At 37.6% G+C, this 14,009-nt stretch overlaps 1 protein-coding gene across 1 annotated transcript in view; it reads left to right on the forward strand.

Annotated features, from left to right (window-relative positions):
• Positions 1–498: 498 nt before the first annotated feature.
• The window catches only part of LOC127431715 (POU domain, class 6, transcription factor 2-like), a 139,572-nt gene continuing 126,061 nt past the window's right edge, over positions 499–14,009 (forward strand). Inside the window, 2 exon segments of the mRNA XM_051682244.1 lie at positions 499–594; positions 1,951–2,116. Coding sequence (XP_051538204.1) covers positions 1,957–2,116 — 160 coding nt within the window. The 5' untranslated portion in view covers positions 499–594; positions 1,951–1,956.

The following is a 14,009-nucleotide window of genomic DNA, read 5'->3' on the forward strand; positions in this document are numbered from 1 at the left end:
CAGAGGCCCCGCGGGCTGCCATTCATTGACCGCTCCCGAGCACAGTGTAGGTTGGTTGAGAGGTGGGGCAAAATTAAGCCTTGTGATGGTCCAATCCGCTCCTCCACTTGATTTCCTCCTTTGCCTCTTAGGCTTCATCCAAACCGATCACCTGTCCCCTATCTTAGAGTCATTTGGGCAGAAACTACTCCATAAATAAAGGGGCATAACAAGAGATAAGCAGCTTTTTTGCCCTCCCTGTTTGTACACATTTGTTTGTGTGTCTCACCATCAGAAAGAGTGGGGGGAGGTACTTCTGAAGCGAGAGAGAGAGAGAGAGAGAGAGAGAGAGAGAGAGAGAGAGAGAGTGGAGGTGACATCTCAAGCAAGTCTCCAGAGGCAATCCCAGGCTTGCACCGGCAGTGCTCACTTGATGTATCTGCATTATCCACACTGGTTTTTGGGCTTTGTGACAGGCATGCACTGACTGATCTCACTTCAGACTTTGGTATGCTCTAACTGCTCTCTCTCCCTGCTCGTGGATTTTAGCTAAGTAAGATTTTTGGAGCATAGAAACTCAGACATTTTTCTTTTTATTCTGGAATCACCTTTCTGGTAAGTTTGTTGTTGTTATAAAATGTATTTGTGTTTTACTTATATATTTTCAAACAAATAATTTATTATATGGCTTTGCTTTATGTTTCATTACTTTTGGGTGCTGGAGAGTTTAACTGGATTCAGTGAAAGTGTAGAAAGTGTAGAAAGTGTAGAAAGTTTCAAGAATATTTGTTCAAAACACTATAAATTAAACCCCAATCAAAATAGCATGAAATAACACCTCATAAAATTGCTCTTTGAATAAAAATATCTGGACATTCTTTGTGAATATTGAAAATAATGTAAATCAAAGATGATTGAATGAAGTGGGCCATTACACTGTAAAAAAGTGGTAACCTCCAGTTGTCATCCTAAGGAGCTATTTCTACTTGGTCTTGTTGGTGTAAGCTAATGTTTCCAGGTTGATTCAGTGGTGTTAAATAATATTCTTGACCTGACCTAAAACCAGTGAATTTTTTAGGTTAACATTTCAGTGTACTTTTGGGTACTGAACCTAAATGGACTTAAATAGGAAGTTGCACGTGTTTAAAACACTATTATTTAAACTTGAATAAAATAGCACTTAGTGTGACCTCATAAAATTGCACTTTGAATAAAAAGGTCTGCTTGGATGAGGACATTCTTTGTGAAAATTGAGAATTATGTCAATTTAAAGTTGAATGAAGTGGGCCATTAGATTCTCAATAAAGTTTTCAATGCTGATTTTTCTGTTATGTGATATGTCCTATGATTTATTGTAATGACAAGCAATTTCAGGTTACAAGATCCACATATTTTAATTCTCTGTTGTATTCGTACTGTTAAATCTACACACTTTTTGTTAATTTAAACAGAATACACTCTTTCGCTCAGCAAATGTTGCACATTCAAACATATCATAATTCTCAATGAAGTTTTCAATTCAGATATGATTTATTATCATGACAACGACGATTTCAGGTTACAAAATCAACATATTTTAATTCTTTGCTGCATTCGTACTCGCACTTTTTGTTAATTTAAACAGAATACACAAATGTTAATGTTGATGGCTCTTGAGTGATACTCAAATAAATGAGTCATTTGTCGAGTGGAAGATCTCAAACAAGATTTTCGAAATTTGTGAAGTCCACAAGAGCTCTTAACCACTACAGCCAGCACCAGTGAGGGTACACTGAGTAAAGAGAACGAGAGAGAGAGAGAGTGTTAGAAGAGGTGGTGAGTTTCAAAAAGCAAAGGGAGGGTGAGTAAGAGAGCAACAGAGCGAGCGTGTGTGTGTGAGAGAACCAGTGCATACCAAAGCGAACATCACTTCTTTTGCCTTTTTTCTTCTTCTTCTCCTCCCAACTTGGTCCTTCCTCTGCTCGCCTCCAGGATCCGATGATCACAGGGCAGCTGAGCAAACCGCTGCTCTCCCTGCGTGCCGATATGGACGCCTGTGAGCTGCGGGATGACGACAAAGCGGCCAGCCCAGACAGCGAGTTCAACGATGAGCCCTTGCTGCTGTCAGCTGACATGGACTCAGAGGAGAAGATGTATGGTGAGTCCAGCCTGCATCTTCCTAATTATTGTGAAGTGACACCCAGCACCAGTGTCATGGGAGAAATTAACACCAGCATGAGTATGTTTGTTTGTTTGTTTGTGTACGTGAGCGCTGTAGAAAGTGCTGGATCAGAGCAGGTGAAAGTTAGAGTCAAAGTGTGGGTAGAAAGAACACAGGTTTGGGTTCTTGTGGCTGGAAAGTGGGTATCCTGTGGAGAGATGTAATTAGAATATTCTTGTGCCTGTTATTAGTTGTTAAATATGTTGGCCAATCTCAAATTACACCACATAATTCATTCATTTTAATTTAATGAAACAGTGGATTCCTGACAGTGTGGCAATGCAGATATGTGCTTCAAACTGTATATACTAACAGCTCAAAACTCAAATTAAACAGAGTTGCTGACCTAACTTCAGCTTAATGTTTTGCTATTTTTACTAGTTGTAATCAAGTACAACATTATGCAATTCCTTGTCCACTTTACTTGAGACAAATCAAAATGTTTAATATGCTTTTTTTAAGGCAATCAGTTTTTTTTTTTTTTAAAGGAAAGTTACCTACTGTGATTATATTTTACAGCGAGTTTAGAGAAGTTAGTCTTTACGTTAACTCTGTTGGTACATGTCAATAGATGCAAATATTACCATTTCATTATGCATTTTACATGAAAATATGTTGCATTTGCGGTTAATGCCTTCACATTGAATTCTTGTGGTAGAAGTGTCCTTTTCTTCAGACACTGGTGGGGATGCTGTATGTGGGGACCAGTTTTTTGTTGGTGTTCATAAAGCAGAAAAATGTGACAGAATCTGGGGCAAATAGGCAACAGGAGACATATAATGTACACGCACACACACACTCGCACACACACTCATCTGTCATACGAGGTGACATTTCTTCACATTTGAGATCTCCTCGGCTTAGGCTGAAGATAAAATGAGAGAAAGCGAAGAGGCCTGAGGGAGAGAAATGTGATTGTTGTGTGAAGGGCTCCTCTGCCTCATGATGAGTTCACATCTAAGCAGGCTGAATTCCTGAATATTCCTGATGAACAGCAGTATATACATTGACTCTCTACTACTGGGAAAGAAGGGTACAGCTTGTCTAGTTTTGCGCCCAAGTGATGAATGCAAAAATGCACACATTTTTAAGAATGTGATATTTTTAAAAAATAGTAGTAATAATAATAATAATAATAACAGTAATTGAAAAATACTTTATTCCATAGAATTAAACTAATACTAATACCAATAATAATAACTATTATTATTATTATATTATTATTATTATTATTATTATTACTATTATGTCAATGTATTCTATTCTTTACAATTTAAGGAATTTTTAATTTGTTAATATTAACTATTAAATTGTTAATATGCTAAATGATCCCGTTCCATTGAAAAACATTTGAAAATAATTTTTAACATTAAGCATGTTCTTTAATTATGCTTCATCTTTGCTGAGTACTGAGCATACTTATTCGAATTTCTGACATATTTAATGAACCTGGACACAAAATGCATTCAAAACTCTCAAAAATTTGAATTTAATTAACATCCTAAAATAGTGTACCCTTCAGTATTATGTAAAATGTAATGTCTCGCATGATTTCTCAGACCTTGTTCGACATAAAAAAAAAAGCCTTCAAAAATCCTTTGCTCTACTCAGCAGTGGTCTACTGTGTGAACAGACAGGTTACCATCCCTTTGGATTCAATTCATTGGTGTAATGTTTGCTATGGATGTTAAATTTGCACCATTAATGATACACTTTAAAACTCATCTAACCTTGCCGCTGGCTCTTTATAAACAGAATGCACAATGCATTTTTCAATTTGTTTGAACTCTTACAGGTGAAATGCATGAACCATTCAGAATCAACCTATAATTTTTTAAGATCAGATACCAGCTATTGAGTTCAGACTTTTGTTAAAAAAAAAAAACAAAACAAACAAAAAAAACATATTCACCAATATTTTCAATATTGACATGCACCACAAATTTTAAAAAGAATTTTCATAACTTATGTGTCTTCTATATTATCTACTTTATGAAGAAATATTTTTTGCTTATGTGTTTCTATATTCATTGTATGCGCATAATAGTGAATTCAATACAAAGCTCTTTTTTCTTATTGAAGATTTTTTGACTTTATTACAGAATGAACACACAATCACACAATCACACATACACACCACAACCCCCAAACAGAGTTATATATCTCACAAATGTTAAATATGCTCATTAAAAAGAAAAATACATTAACGGAAGTGATGTAAAAATGTTCTCAAAGATCCATCACAGTATTTCAAATTAATTTGAAAGAGCACCATGCATAAAAAAGGAGCTAATAACTTTGTTGAATTCAAGTGTTGTCTTGCACATCCAGCCTAGTAAAGTGACCTTCTTAAAACACTTAAGGGGTTTAGAAGTGATTGGCACTCTGAATGTGGAATTTGTGCTGGTGTTATTTGCATTCATCCCTGTAATTCCCTGCAATTTATAACATAAATATTTCTAAAGCTTATTATCTGAGTTGGTACTTGGTAAAGTAAGGCAGTCAGGATTGATTCTATGCTTCAGGTTTGATTTCAGTAGCTGTGACTGTCTCTTCCTCTTGTCTGTAATCATGGCTGAATGACGCCTGTAGGGAGCTCTTATTGCTCTGGGTGTTAGAAGTAACTGCATTACATTAATGATAATAGAGTTGAACCTCGTCTGCCACCTACCTGATCATAATAAACTCTTAAAGCATTAAAGGACTTTTAATGTGTGTGTGTGTGTGTGTGTGTGTGTATATATATATATATATATATATATATATATATATATATATATATATATATATATATATATATATATATTACCATTCTGTATATTATTACAGTTCATTTACCAGATTTGTGATAGCATTATTAAAAAATAATTTACATCTGCTATAATATTACTTTAATTGCAATCAATATATAACCTATATGTGTTATGATAAATAATGTCTCAAAATGACCAACTTGCAGCCTTTGTTTCCCAGCCAAGGTCATATCAATTAATTATTGAATGATATTGCTGAATTCATCACTTTATCATTCTGTAATAAATTTGTTTTGATTAACTGGCTCAGGTATTCCGTTCTCATTACAAACCAGTTTCAGCCATGACTTGCTGCTGTGTTACATTAGACATTAAAAGAACAGAATAAAGAGTATTACTTGGTGTTTTGGGATGAATTATACATCAAACATCAGCGACCCCCTTATGTGCACCAAACGCACAAAACAAGAGTTTGTGTATGTGAATGTGCGGTGTGCATAGCGTATATTGTGGTTGACCATATTTTTGGAAATAATGGATTTGTGACTGCGGGCGGGTGAGGTGCAGCCAGTCACCACGGTGATGGTGTGTCAACGTGGCGGGTCTCTTTGCTGATTTGATTTTGGGATTTGGGATGGGGTGGGGTTGGGGGATGTGGCTGATCCCAGTCCGAAACCTCTCTTTCAGGCCCTGAACCGTTCCCGATGTCAGTCTGATGAATTACTCAGAATATCCCAAGGCAAAAAAAAAAAAAAAAAGCCCAGTTACTGTTTTATAATGCCAGTGTTACAATTGCCTTTAATAAGCATCAAACCTTCTTTTGTTGTCTTGTTTCTTTTTCTCTTTACGCTCCGTTTTACGGCTCATCTGTCAATCTAAACCTTTTGTAAAAATGCACTTTTTTTGCACGCTTACACAAACTCACGCACATGCACTCACTCACATTTTCATGCAGGCACATAGTTTTTCAGACCTTTATGTACAATACATAAATCTACAAAATCAAGGCTTTATTAAATTTTTTAGTTTGCATGTGGTCAGCCCAGGATCAACATTATTAAAAAAAGATTGTCCTTTCCTTTTTTAAGGCCACCAAATGGAGCGTCCCCGCTCTTTCATGCCCCATGAGAGGTAAAGCAGGCTGGGGCTGTGGGCAGTGCCAGGGGGCTGCTCGAGGCAAACGGGCATGGCTGAATCTGTCCTGGGGCACAGTTGCCCATCAGTGAAATACCTGAGAGGTCATTGTACTTTGGTTACAGAAAGAATTGTGTATGAAGGAGGAGAAGGGAAATAGCAGGTAGGAATGAAAAGAAAAAGGACTGATTATGACAACCTGTTCCTGTTTTTCTTAATATTTTGAAATTTGGTGTTCAAAGGTGTACTGGTGTACACATTTATAATTGGTTTAATTACTTTTTTGTCCCATTTCAAATATGTATTTGAATATAACCTTTTTAAAACAACAACAACAACAAAGGAGCAAAGACACAATGATTAAAATCATGTCTTGATTTTTATTTTTTACATACAAAACCAGTGATGCAAGCATGCATACAACTAAATTAAAATAAATGACTTAAAAGTAACACAATCAGATCCATACTGCATGTGTGAAAAATACAAAAACATAACTAAACTTGAGTTTAAGTCAGCCACCCACATTTACATTATCTACATCTGCATTTTGGACAGTTTGACTCTCAATTTAAAGCTTCATATAGAACATTCAACAACCTTTTTTCACCTTCATCTCTTTAGGACGATTTATACTGAAGTTTTATCTTTTCTTCTTACTCGACATTGTTTGATTAAATGGTCTTTTGCTGCCCTCAAAGAGCTCCTGTACGTTTAAAGGTCACAGAAGTGCAATACGTATGTCTAGCAACGCAACCGATGCTTGACAAATTGATATGCATGAACACAGAAGCATTGGACGAGCTTTCGCATCACCTGTTTGAAGACATTCATCCTTTTCCTTGGTTGATTTTCAAGACTAATTGAATGTTGCCTAGATGTTTTTCAAATGAAGCATTCAGCATTAAAGGCCACACAATCAAAGAATCATTTGAACACGTATGGACAAAGGTTCAGTCTAATTTCCGCACAAACGCATACGTGTTATAGCCAATAAAAGACCGGCCTTGACATTTGGTTTGAAAAGTTGAAAAGTTTCCTCTGAAGGGGGGGGGGGGGGGGGTTGTTGTTGGGTTGGTGTTGTACAGGACTATTAAGGGCAGTTGGGAGAGACAATGAAGAATACGATGGACCATGTTTTGTGCAGCGTGGATAGAACATTCAGTGGGTTTTTAGCAATCTCTAGGGAAGATTTTTAACTTTACAGAGGTTCTAAAGAAAGAGTGTTGGAGTTTGTTGTGTGGACAATGGAAAGAGAGTGAAATATATACATTATTGACCAAACATTACCACTTTTTTTGTGTTGGAGGCTAGATTTGCGCTGAATGCAACTGAACTACTTTTGAATTAACTGGACTGTGATAAAGCTTCATTTCACACTTTTGAAAGGGTATTGGAGAACAAGTTTTCAGCTGATGAAAGAAAAGTGTTTAATGTATATTTATATATTTTTTACATCAAAACATTGCGTACGTTTTGTATTAGCAGTGCTGTCGTACCATGAGTTAAATGCTTCTTTATTATCTTCAACTCCCACAAAGAGATGCATAAAGTGAAAGTGTTTTAAATGGTTGTAAAATGTTTAAGTCCCTGTTTAAGGCTCTGATTCAAAATGTGTTTGAAAAACCTTGACTGATTCATTGTGCTGGTTTGGGTGGCATTTTAGGATAAAAAGTAGTTTGCAGTGCATGTCCATGTATCTGTATGCATTAAACCCTTTTTGTGTTGTTTAGAACAGAATTATGACTAACTTTAAGGCCAAAGCAAAGCTGCTGACTCCAGAATAACATCTTTCTTCTTCACCTCTCTCTGTCTCCTCCTCACTTTCAACTCCCAATGCTTTTTCGACCTCCCCCGCCTTTTAAAAAGCTCATTTCTCCAGGTTTCACTCCAACTATCACACACAAACATCTTCAGCAACCCCATCCTATTTATTGTCAGGTACATTAGCTGCAAAAGCAGTAGTTAGGAGGCCAAACTCTGTTTTTTTTTTTTTGTTTTGTTTTTTTTGCTCTTACTCAGAATAGAAGATGGGTTGTGTGTCTATGTGTGTGTACAGTGGCTGTCTTTTCTTTTCTAAGGGATCGGCCTCCTCTTCAGCATCCCAAGACAAGATAATAAGGCACTCTGAGGCACAATCCGGCATTATATTCAGCCACCAAAGCCTCGTCTCTTGTCAGTTTGCATTTTATTCGGGCCTAGGATGTGACACTTCTATCATCAGCCTGTAAGGAGGAGATGACCAGAGAAAGACAGGGCCACTCATTTCGTACACTTAACGTCCACGCCAAATGGCCAGCACTTATGCCGATTCTGCCGAAATGGAGGACACGTTCCAGCCCAGGGGTCACCTTCAGCCGAGAGAACGAGAGAAAAAAAAAAGGCACGAAAAGATAAAAGAAATGTGTATTGATTTGTGTAATTGAGGGGGAGTTTGAGAGGAAAATATATCTGTTGTGGACATAAAAGGGGGAGAAGGTTTCTGACTCAATGCACCATTTGTTAAGAGTAGAATGTATACCATTCAGTTGGAATGCTTTCCATATGCAACATATTTTTGATAGCTTTTGTCTTAAACGATGGACAACAGAAGGGATGTGCTTTGAAATAGTGGTTGACTGAAATGGGTTTTTGAGAACAGAGTGGACAATGGCTAATATAATGCCAATATACATGATAAAAAGTAAGGATAACAAATAAGATACACAAAATTGTGGAATTTAAAAGAACATAAAATTTTATTTGCTCAATTAATTTACAAAATGTACTCAAAAATGCAGTGGGGTTCAAAAGTTGGAATTCAAAATCTAATTTTAAAACAGGACATTAAGTTTTAGGATTTTGAAAAATGCAATAAAAAACAAAGAAATGGTATGACATAAAAAGTATAAGAAATATATATATATATTATTTTTTTCCCTTTTTCACCCAATTTGGAATGCCCAGTTCCCAGTGTGCTTTTAAGTCCTCGTGGTTGCGTAGTGATTCGCCTCAATCCGGGTGGCGGAGGATGAATCCCAGTTGCCTCCGTGTCTGAGACCATCAACCCGCGCATCTTATCACGTGGCTTGTTGAGCACGTTGCCACGGACACACTGTGCATTTGGAGGCTTCACGGCATCCACCACGGCATCCGCGCTCAACTCAACACGCGCCCCACCGAGAATGGACCACATTTTAGTGACCACGAGGAGGTTACCCCATGTGACTCTACCCTCCCTAGCAAACGGGCCAATTTGGTTGCTTAGGAGACCTGGCTGGAGTCACTCAGCACGCAGAATAAGAAATATTTAAGAACTATTTATAAGTAATCAAATAAGCAAAATTTGTGACATCAACCATGTTAACTCCTTTGATAGGTCAGATTTCCTTGCTTCCTTGTGGAGTCCATGCAAATTGGCAAAAAGGGGAAATATCAAGTAAGCCTATCAAATAAGCCCAGACTCACACACATTTCATGTGTAGTATACACTTTAAGTCATTTTAACCTATTTCAAAATGAATTAATACCCCCATACCAAATAGTATAACATTCAACTTTTTATTCAAACTGTTATGCTGATAATTTAATTTGGAATGAAAATAAATCTGTATTAAATTACGGAAATGCTAAAAAATTAAACTAAATTGGCCTTTTGAACCCCAATGTACTTAAAAAAAGAAAATGTGCATTATTCATTAACAAGGCTGTCGGTAGCTGTTTGTATTTTGTAACTGACACTAACCAGAATGACCACTTCTGGTAAATGGCCAATCATCACAGTTAACAACCGTAGCGGTAATCTCAAAAGAACCAAATACTGATCGATTAATCCACCTGGTCAATACATTGGTATATCATTATTTAAAAAAATTATTTTGAGCTGAGAAAATTTGCTTTGATAACCTTTTGTCATTCAAAATGATTTAAAAATAACGTTGAACGTCTAAAAGTCGTCAAGTCATTTTTATATGTATAGCACTTTTCACATCACACATTGTTTCAAAGCAGCTTTACAGAAAATCACGCATGAAAATGTAATATCTATGAAGTCTTAGAGTCATCATTATATAGTTTGATTAAATATGATCTAAAAGTCAACCTAGAACCAAAAAGGGGTGTGTTTTAATGGCTAGCCACAAGCAAAATCCTAGTCCTCGTTTCGGCCTCACTTGTACATGTATACACACACATACACATTAGGCTTTTACACCCCCTCTAAGGCCCCTAAAAAATACATACATATTATGTTTGTGTAATCAGCTTAGCTGAAAATAGGGAGGAGGGGGTTTGGTGCTAATGCAAAGAGGGTCTTGACATGCCTCGCTCAGGTTAAGTAATAAAGTGACACAGACACATTCTTTTAAATGAGGCCGGCCCTCTTTAAATAGAGCGCACTAGCCCCGAGTGCCTCTCCTTAGGAGTTAGATCTCATTATAGGGCAGGCTCAGGCCTTTAGTTGGCTGCTTTGAGCTGGGATCTGCCCCCATCTCCCTAATGCATGCCTACCAAGCATGTGTAATCCACTCGCTAATGCGTCTGTACCGCCAGCGGCTACAGATAAGATGCTATTGAAGCAGGGGGTGATGGAGGGAGGGGGCCGGCACAAGAGTTGGGCTGGAGCGGTACAGGGTCCGCTTTTGTTTTATAAACATGCTGCTGGTAGGGTCAGCGAGGACAGTGGAAATTAATTGGCACTGCCACCTCAAGTTCATAATGGATATATGTAGGCATTTTCTGTTCAATAGGACAGAGGGCTGTTATTAAAGATATTTCAGGTTTTTCCACAAGTATCCGCTAATTGAAGTGAATGTTACTTGGGTTGTGCTCCTAGTTAATCTTCGAACTACCTCAGAGTCAGAGCTTCATTTAGATACAGTTCCATAGCCTGGTTAAAGATATAGTTCACCCAGAAATTAAAATTCTGTCATTATTTACTCACCCTCATGTTGTTTCTAAAACATTCTGGAAAAGGAGATATTTAGCAGAAAGTTTAAGCTACTGTTTTCCATACAATAAATGTGAAACATAATCACGCGGAAGTTGACATTTTGCTACCGAATGTTCCGGTACCCTGACATTGACCCTATACTACCAAGTTACAGACAAGCGCCATCTACCATCAGACATTTTTGCATCAATTCAAATGTGTTTACCTTTTCCTGTGCTGCCTGAGAGACCTGGGTTCTGGTCCCATGGAAACCAGGAAGTAATCACATTCAAATGATGAGCACGATCCGGAGGTTGCATCTATTTTTTTTTTTTGTGCATTTTCTCCCCAATTTGGAATGACCAATTCCCAATGCGCTCTAAGTCCTCGTGGTGATGTAGTGACTCACCTCAATCCAGGTGGCAGAGGAATGAATCTTAGTTGCCTCCACGTCTGAGACCGTCAATCTGCACATTTTATCATGTGGTTTGTTTGACGCTTTACCGCGGAGTCCTAGTGCATGTGGAGGCTTCACGCAATTCACCGCGGCATCCACGCCCAACTCACCACGCTCCCCACTGAGAGCGAGAACCACATTATAGCGACCACAAGGAGCTTAACCCAACATGACTCTAACCACCCAAGCAACCAGGCCAATTGGTTGCTTAGGAAGCTTGACTGGAGTCACTCAGCACGCCATGGATTCGAACTTGCGACTCCCGGAGTTTGCATTTTTGCTCTGAAGTTACATTTTTACTCCACTAATGGTTAGGTTTAGGGTTGGGGTTTGGATTAGGGTGTATGGTTAATTAGGTATGCATTCCTGTTGACTGTATTACATCATTTACAATTAAAAACAACTCACTTTACTACTCACTTTTGGCGCCACTCTGTGGACATTTCACCCAGAAACTGCAGCTCACATGCGGCCAAATGTTCAACAACACTTCCAGCTTCGGCCACTGGGGCAGTGGTTTCGAATTGTGGTAAGCAATTTAAACTGTTTTCGATAAGCAACTTTTTCTCGGTAACTGATTTCAGCTGAAACATTTTCGATCTACTGTTGCCAAATTCACAGTGAGATTAGTATGGAAAGTAAATGGTGTCCATGGCTATACCTAGTGCCCATCCACTTTCATTGTATGGAAAAGAGCAGCTTTGACATTATGCTAAATATTTTCTTTTGAGTTCCACTAAAGAAAAAAAAAACCCCATTTATTCACCCCAAGTTTAAGGAATGACATGAGGGTGAGTAAAGGATAACAAATAAACTTTCATTTTTGCATGAACCATTTTAATTAGATGTTCATAAATAGTTCATATTTGACAATTTGACTATATGGAAAAACATGGTCAAATAAGGTAGTCCAGGTTAAAATGATATCCTTCGACTGAGTTTTACGATCTCCAGTTGTCTTTTTATTCACAAAGACAAGAAACCTCTTAAACTCTTAAAAAAGTAGGTCTATCCTATTTCTTTTAAAACTCTGAATGAAAATCAAAAAGGTAACAGTTTTTACAAACAGTGAGGCACAACCCCATTTCCATTGGTGAGGTATTAAATTAACACAAGCATTCCCCAAACAAATTCTGTGCCCATCACTCTGCATGTTGCTTCCATAACGTTGGATAATTGAAGCCGTCAGTTAATAATATAGGTATAGAGGATGGTCACATCTGTCTGGAGTGATGTGAGGCGCAGTGCGTAGTCGGTAACTAGAGTCTGGATGTCCTTCACAAACCCTTTATTATTTATGATGGAGTCTCTTTGAGCACTGACCAGTACTAATGCATAACCCCCTGTCCTTCTGCCTTATACGCTTCCTTTGAAACCAAAGATTGAGAAGATCCAAGAGTGTCTGTGTTTGTACGGCTTGTGTTTTGTGTGTATATAAGGGGACAGTCTAATGTGAGTGTGTGCGTGCCATCCAGATCCTGGCAATCCACGGGCTATAATGTGTTCTTCTATCCCCCCACACATCGTTCCTGTCATATTTAAGCTTGTGGAACAAAAACCTAGGGTGTCGCTCTTCTAAGTGGATGGAGCTTCAGGAGCTTCAAAGCTCTAGACTTTCCCTTGTGACATTCATTTTGTGGTAAGACAGGTTGGGGTTGACCTTGCGTGAGGGGAGTTGGAGAGAAGCGGCGCGGCAGTTTTGCCGCACTCCCACTCAATTGCTTGTGTTTATGATGATGTCTATTGATGCTGGCGAGTGACCTGGGAGAGAAAGAAATTACTTGAGAGAGATGAGATAATCTTGTATAGACGCAAAAATGAACATTAGGTGGGAAGAGATGAGGAAGTATGACACTGAAAGGTGCCGTAACAGGCAATTGAGGTTTACAATATGAATTGTTTTTCGGAATCTTGCTGAACATCAATAAGCTAATTTATTTAGATACCATATACATTTGCTTTTTGTTTTTTAAAGTTTCACCTGAAAATGAAAATTGTGTGAAAAAGAATTTTCATTCCTATATTGTTCCAAACTGTTTGCTGAATTATTATTATTATTATTATTATTATTATTATTATTGTTATTATTATTATTATTATTATTATTATTATTATTATGTGGAACATAAAAGAAGATTTTCTGATTTTGAAACATATCCACACAATGACAGTTCAAAGTGACCATGTCTGTCAAGCTGCAAAAAGGACAAAAGAAATAACATAAAACCATCATAAAAGTAGTCCAAGTCTTCTGAAGTTGTACAATAGCTTTGTGGCCTTGTATGGTTTTAGTAGACTTGGAAATATTGAGAATGAGTTGTATGGACTAATTTTATGGTTACGGCTGATTTCCCGATTCGATTCTGATTCACAAGCTCTCGATTTTATGTGATTCTGATTCAATATTCTGTAATATTGTACATTTTGCTTACATCTAAAACAGAAGGTAGAAGGTAGTGTCCTTTACTCAATGGCCCTTTTCTCACTTGTATTTGCAGTAGGCTGCAACATGTAGACACATTTGTGATTAGAGAAACTGGGTGTTGTTGTGGGTGGTGGAGACAAGTGTGGCTGTAC

This window comes from Myxocyprinus asiaticus, chromosome 41 (assembly GCF_019703515.2).
Source record: "Myxocyprinus asiaticus isolate MX2 ecotype Aquarium Trade chromosome 41, UBuf_Myxa_2, whole genome shotgun sequence".
NCBI classification, from domain to species: Eukaryota; Metazoa; Chordata; class Actinopteri; order Cypriniformes; family Catostomidae; genus Myxocyprinus; species Myxocyprinus asiaticus.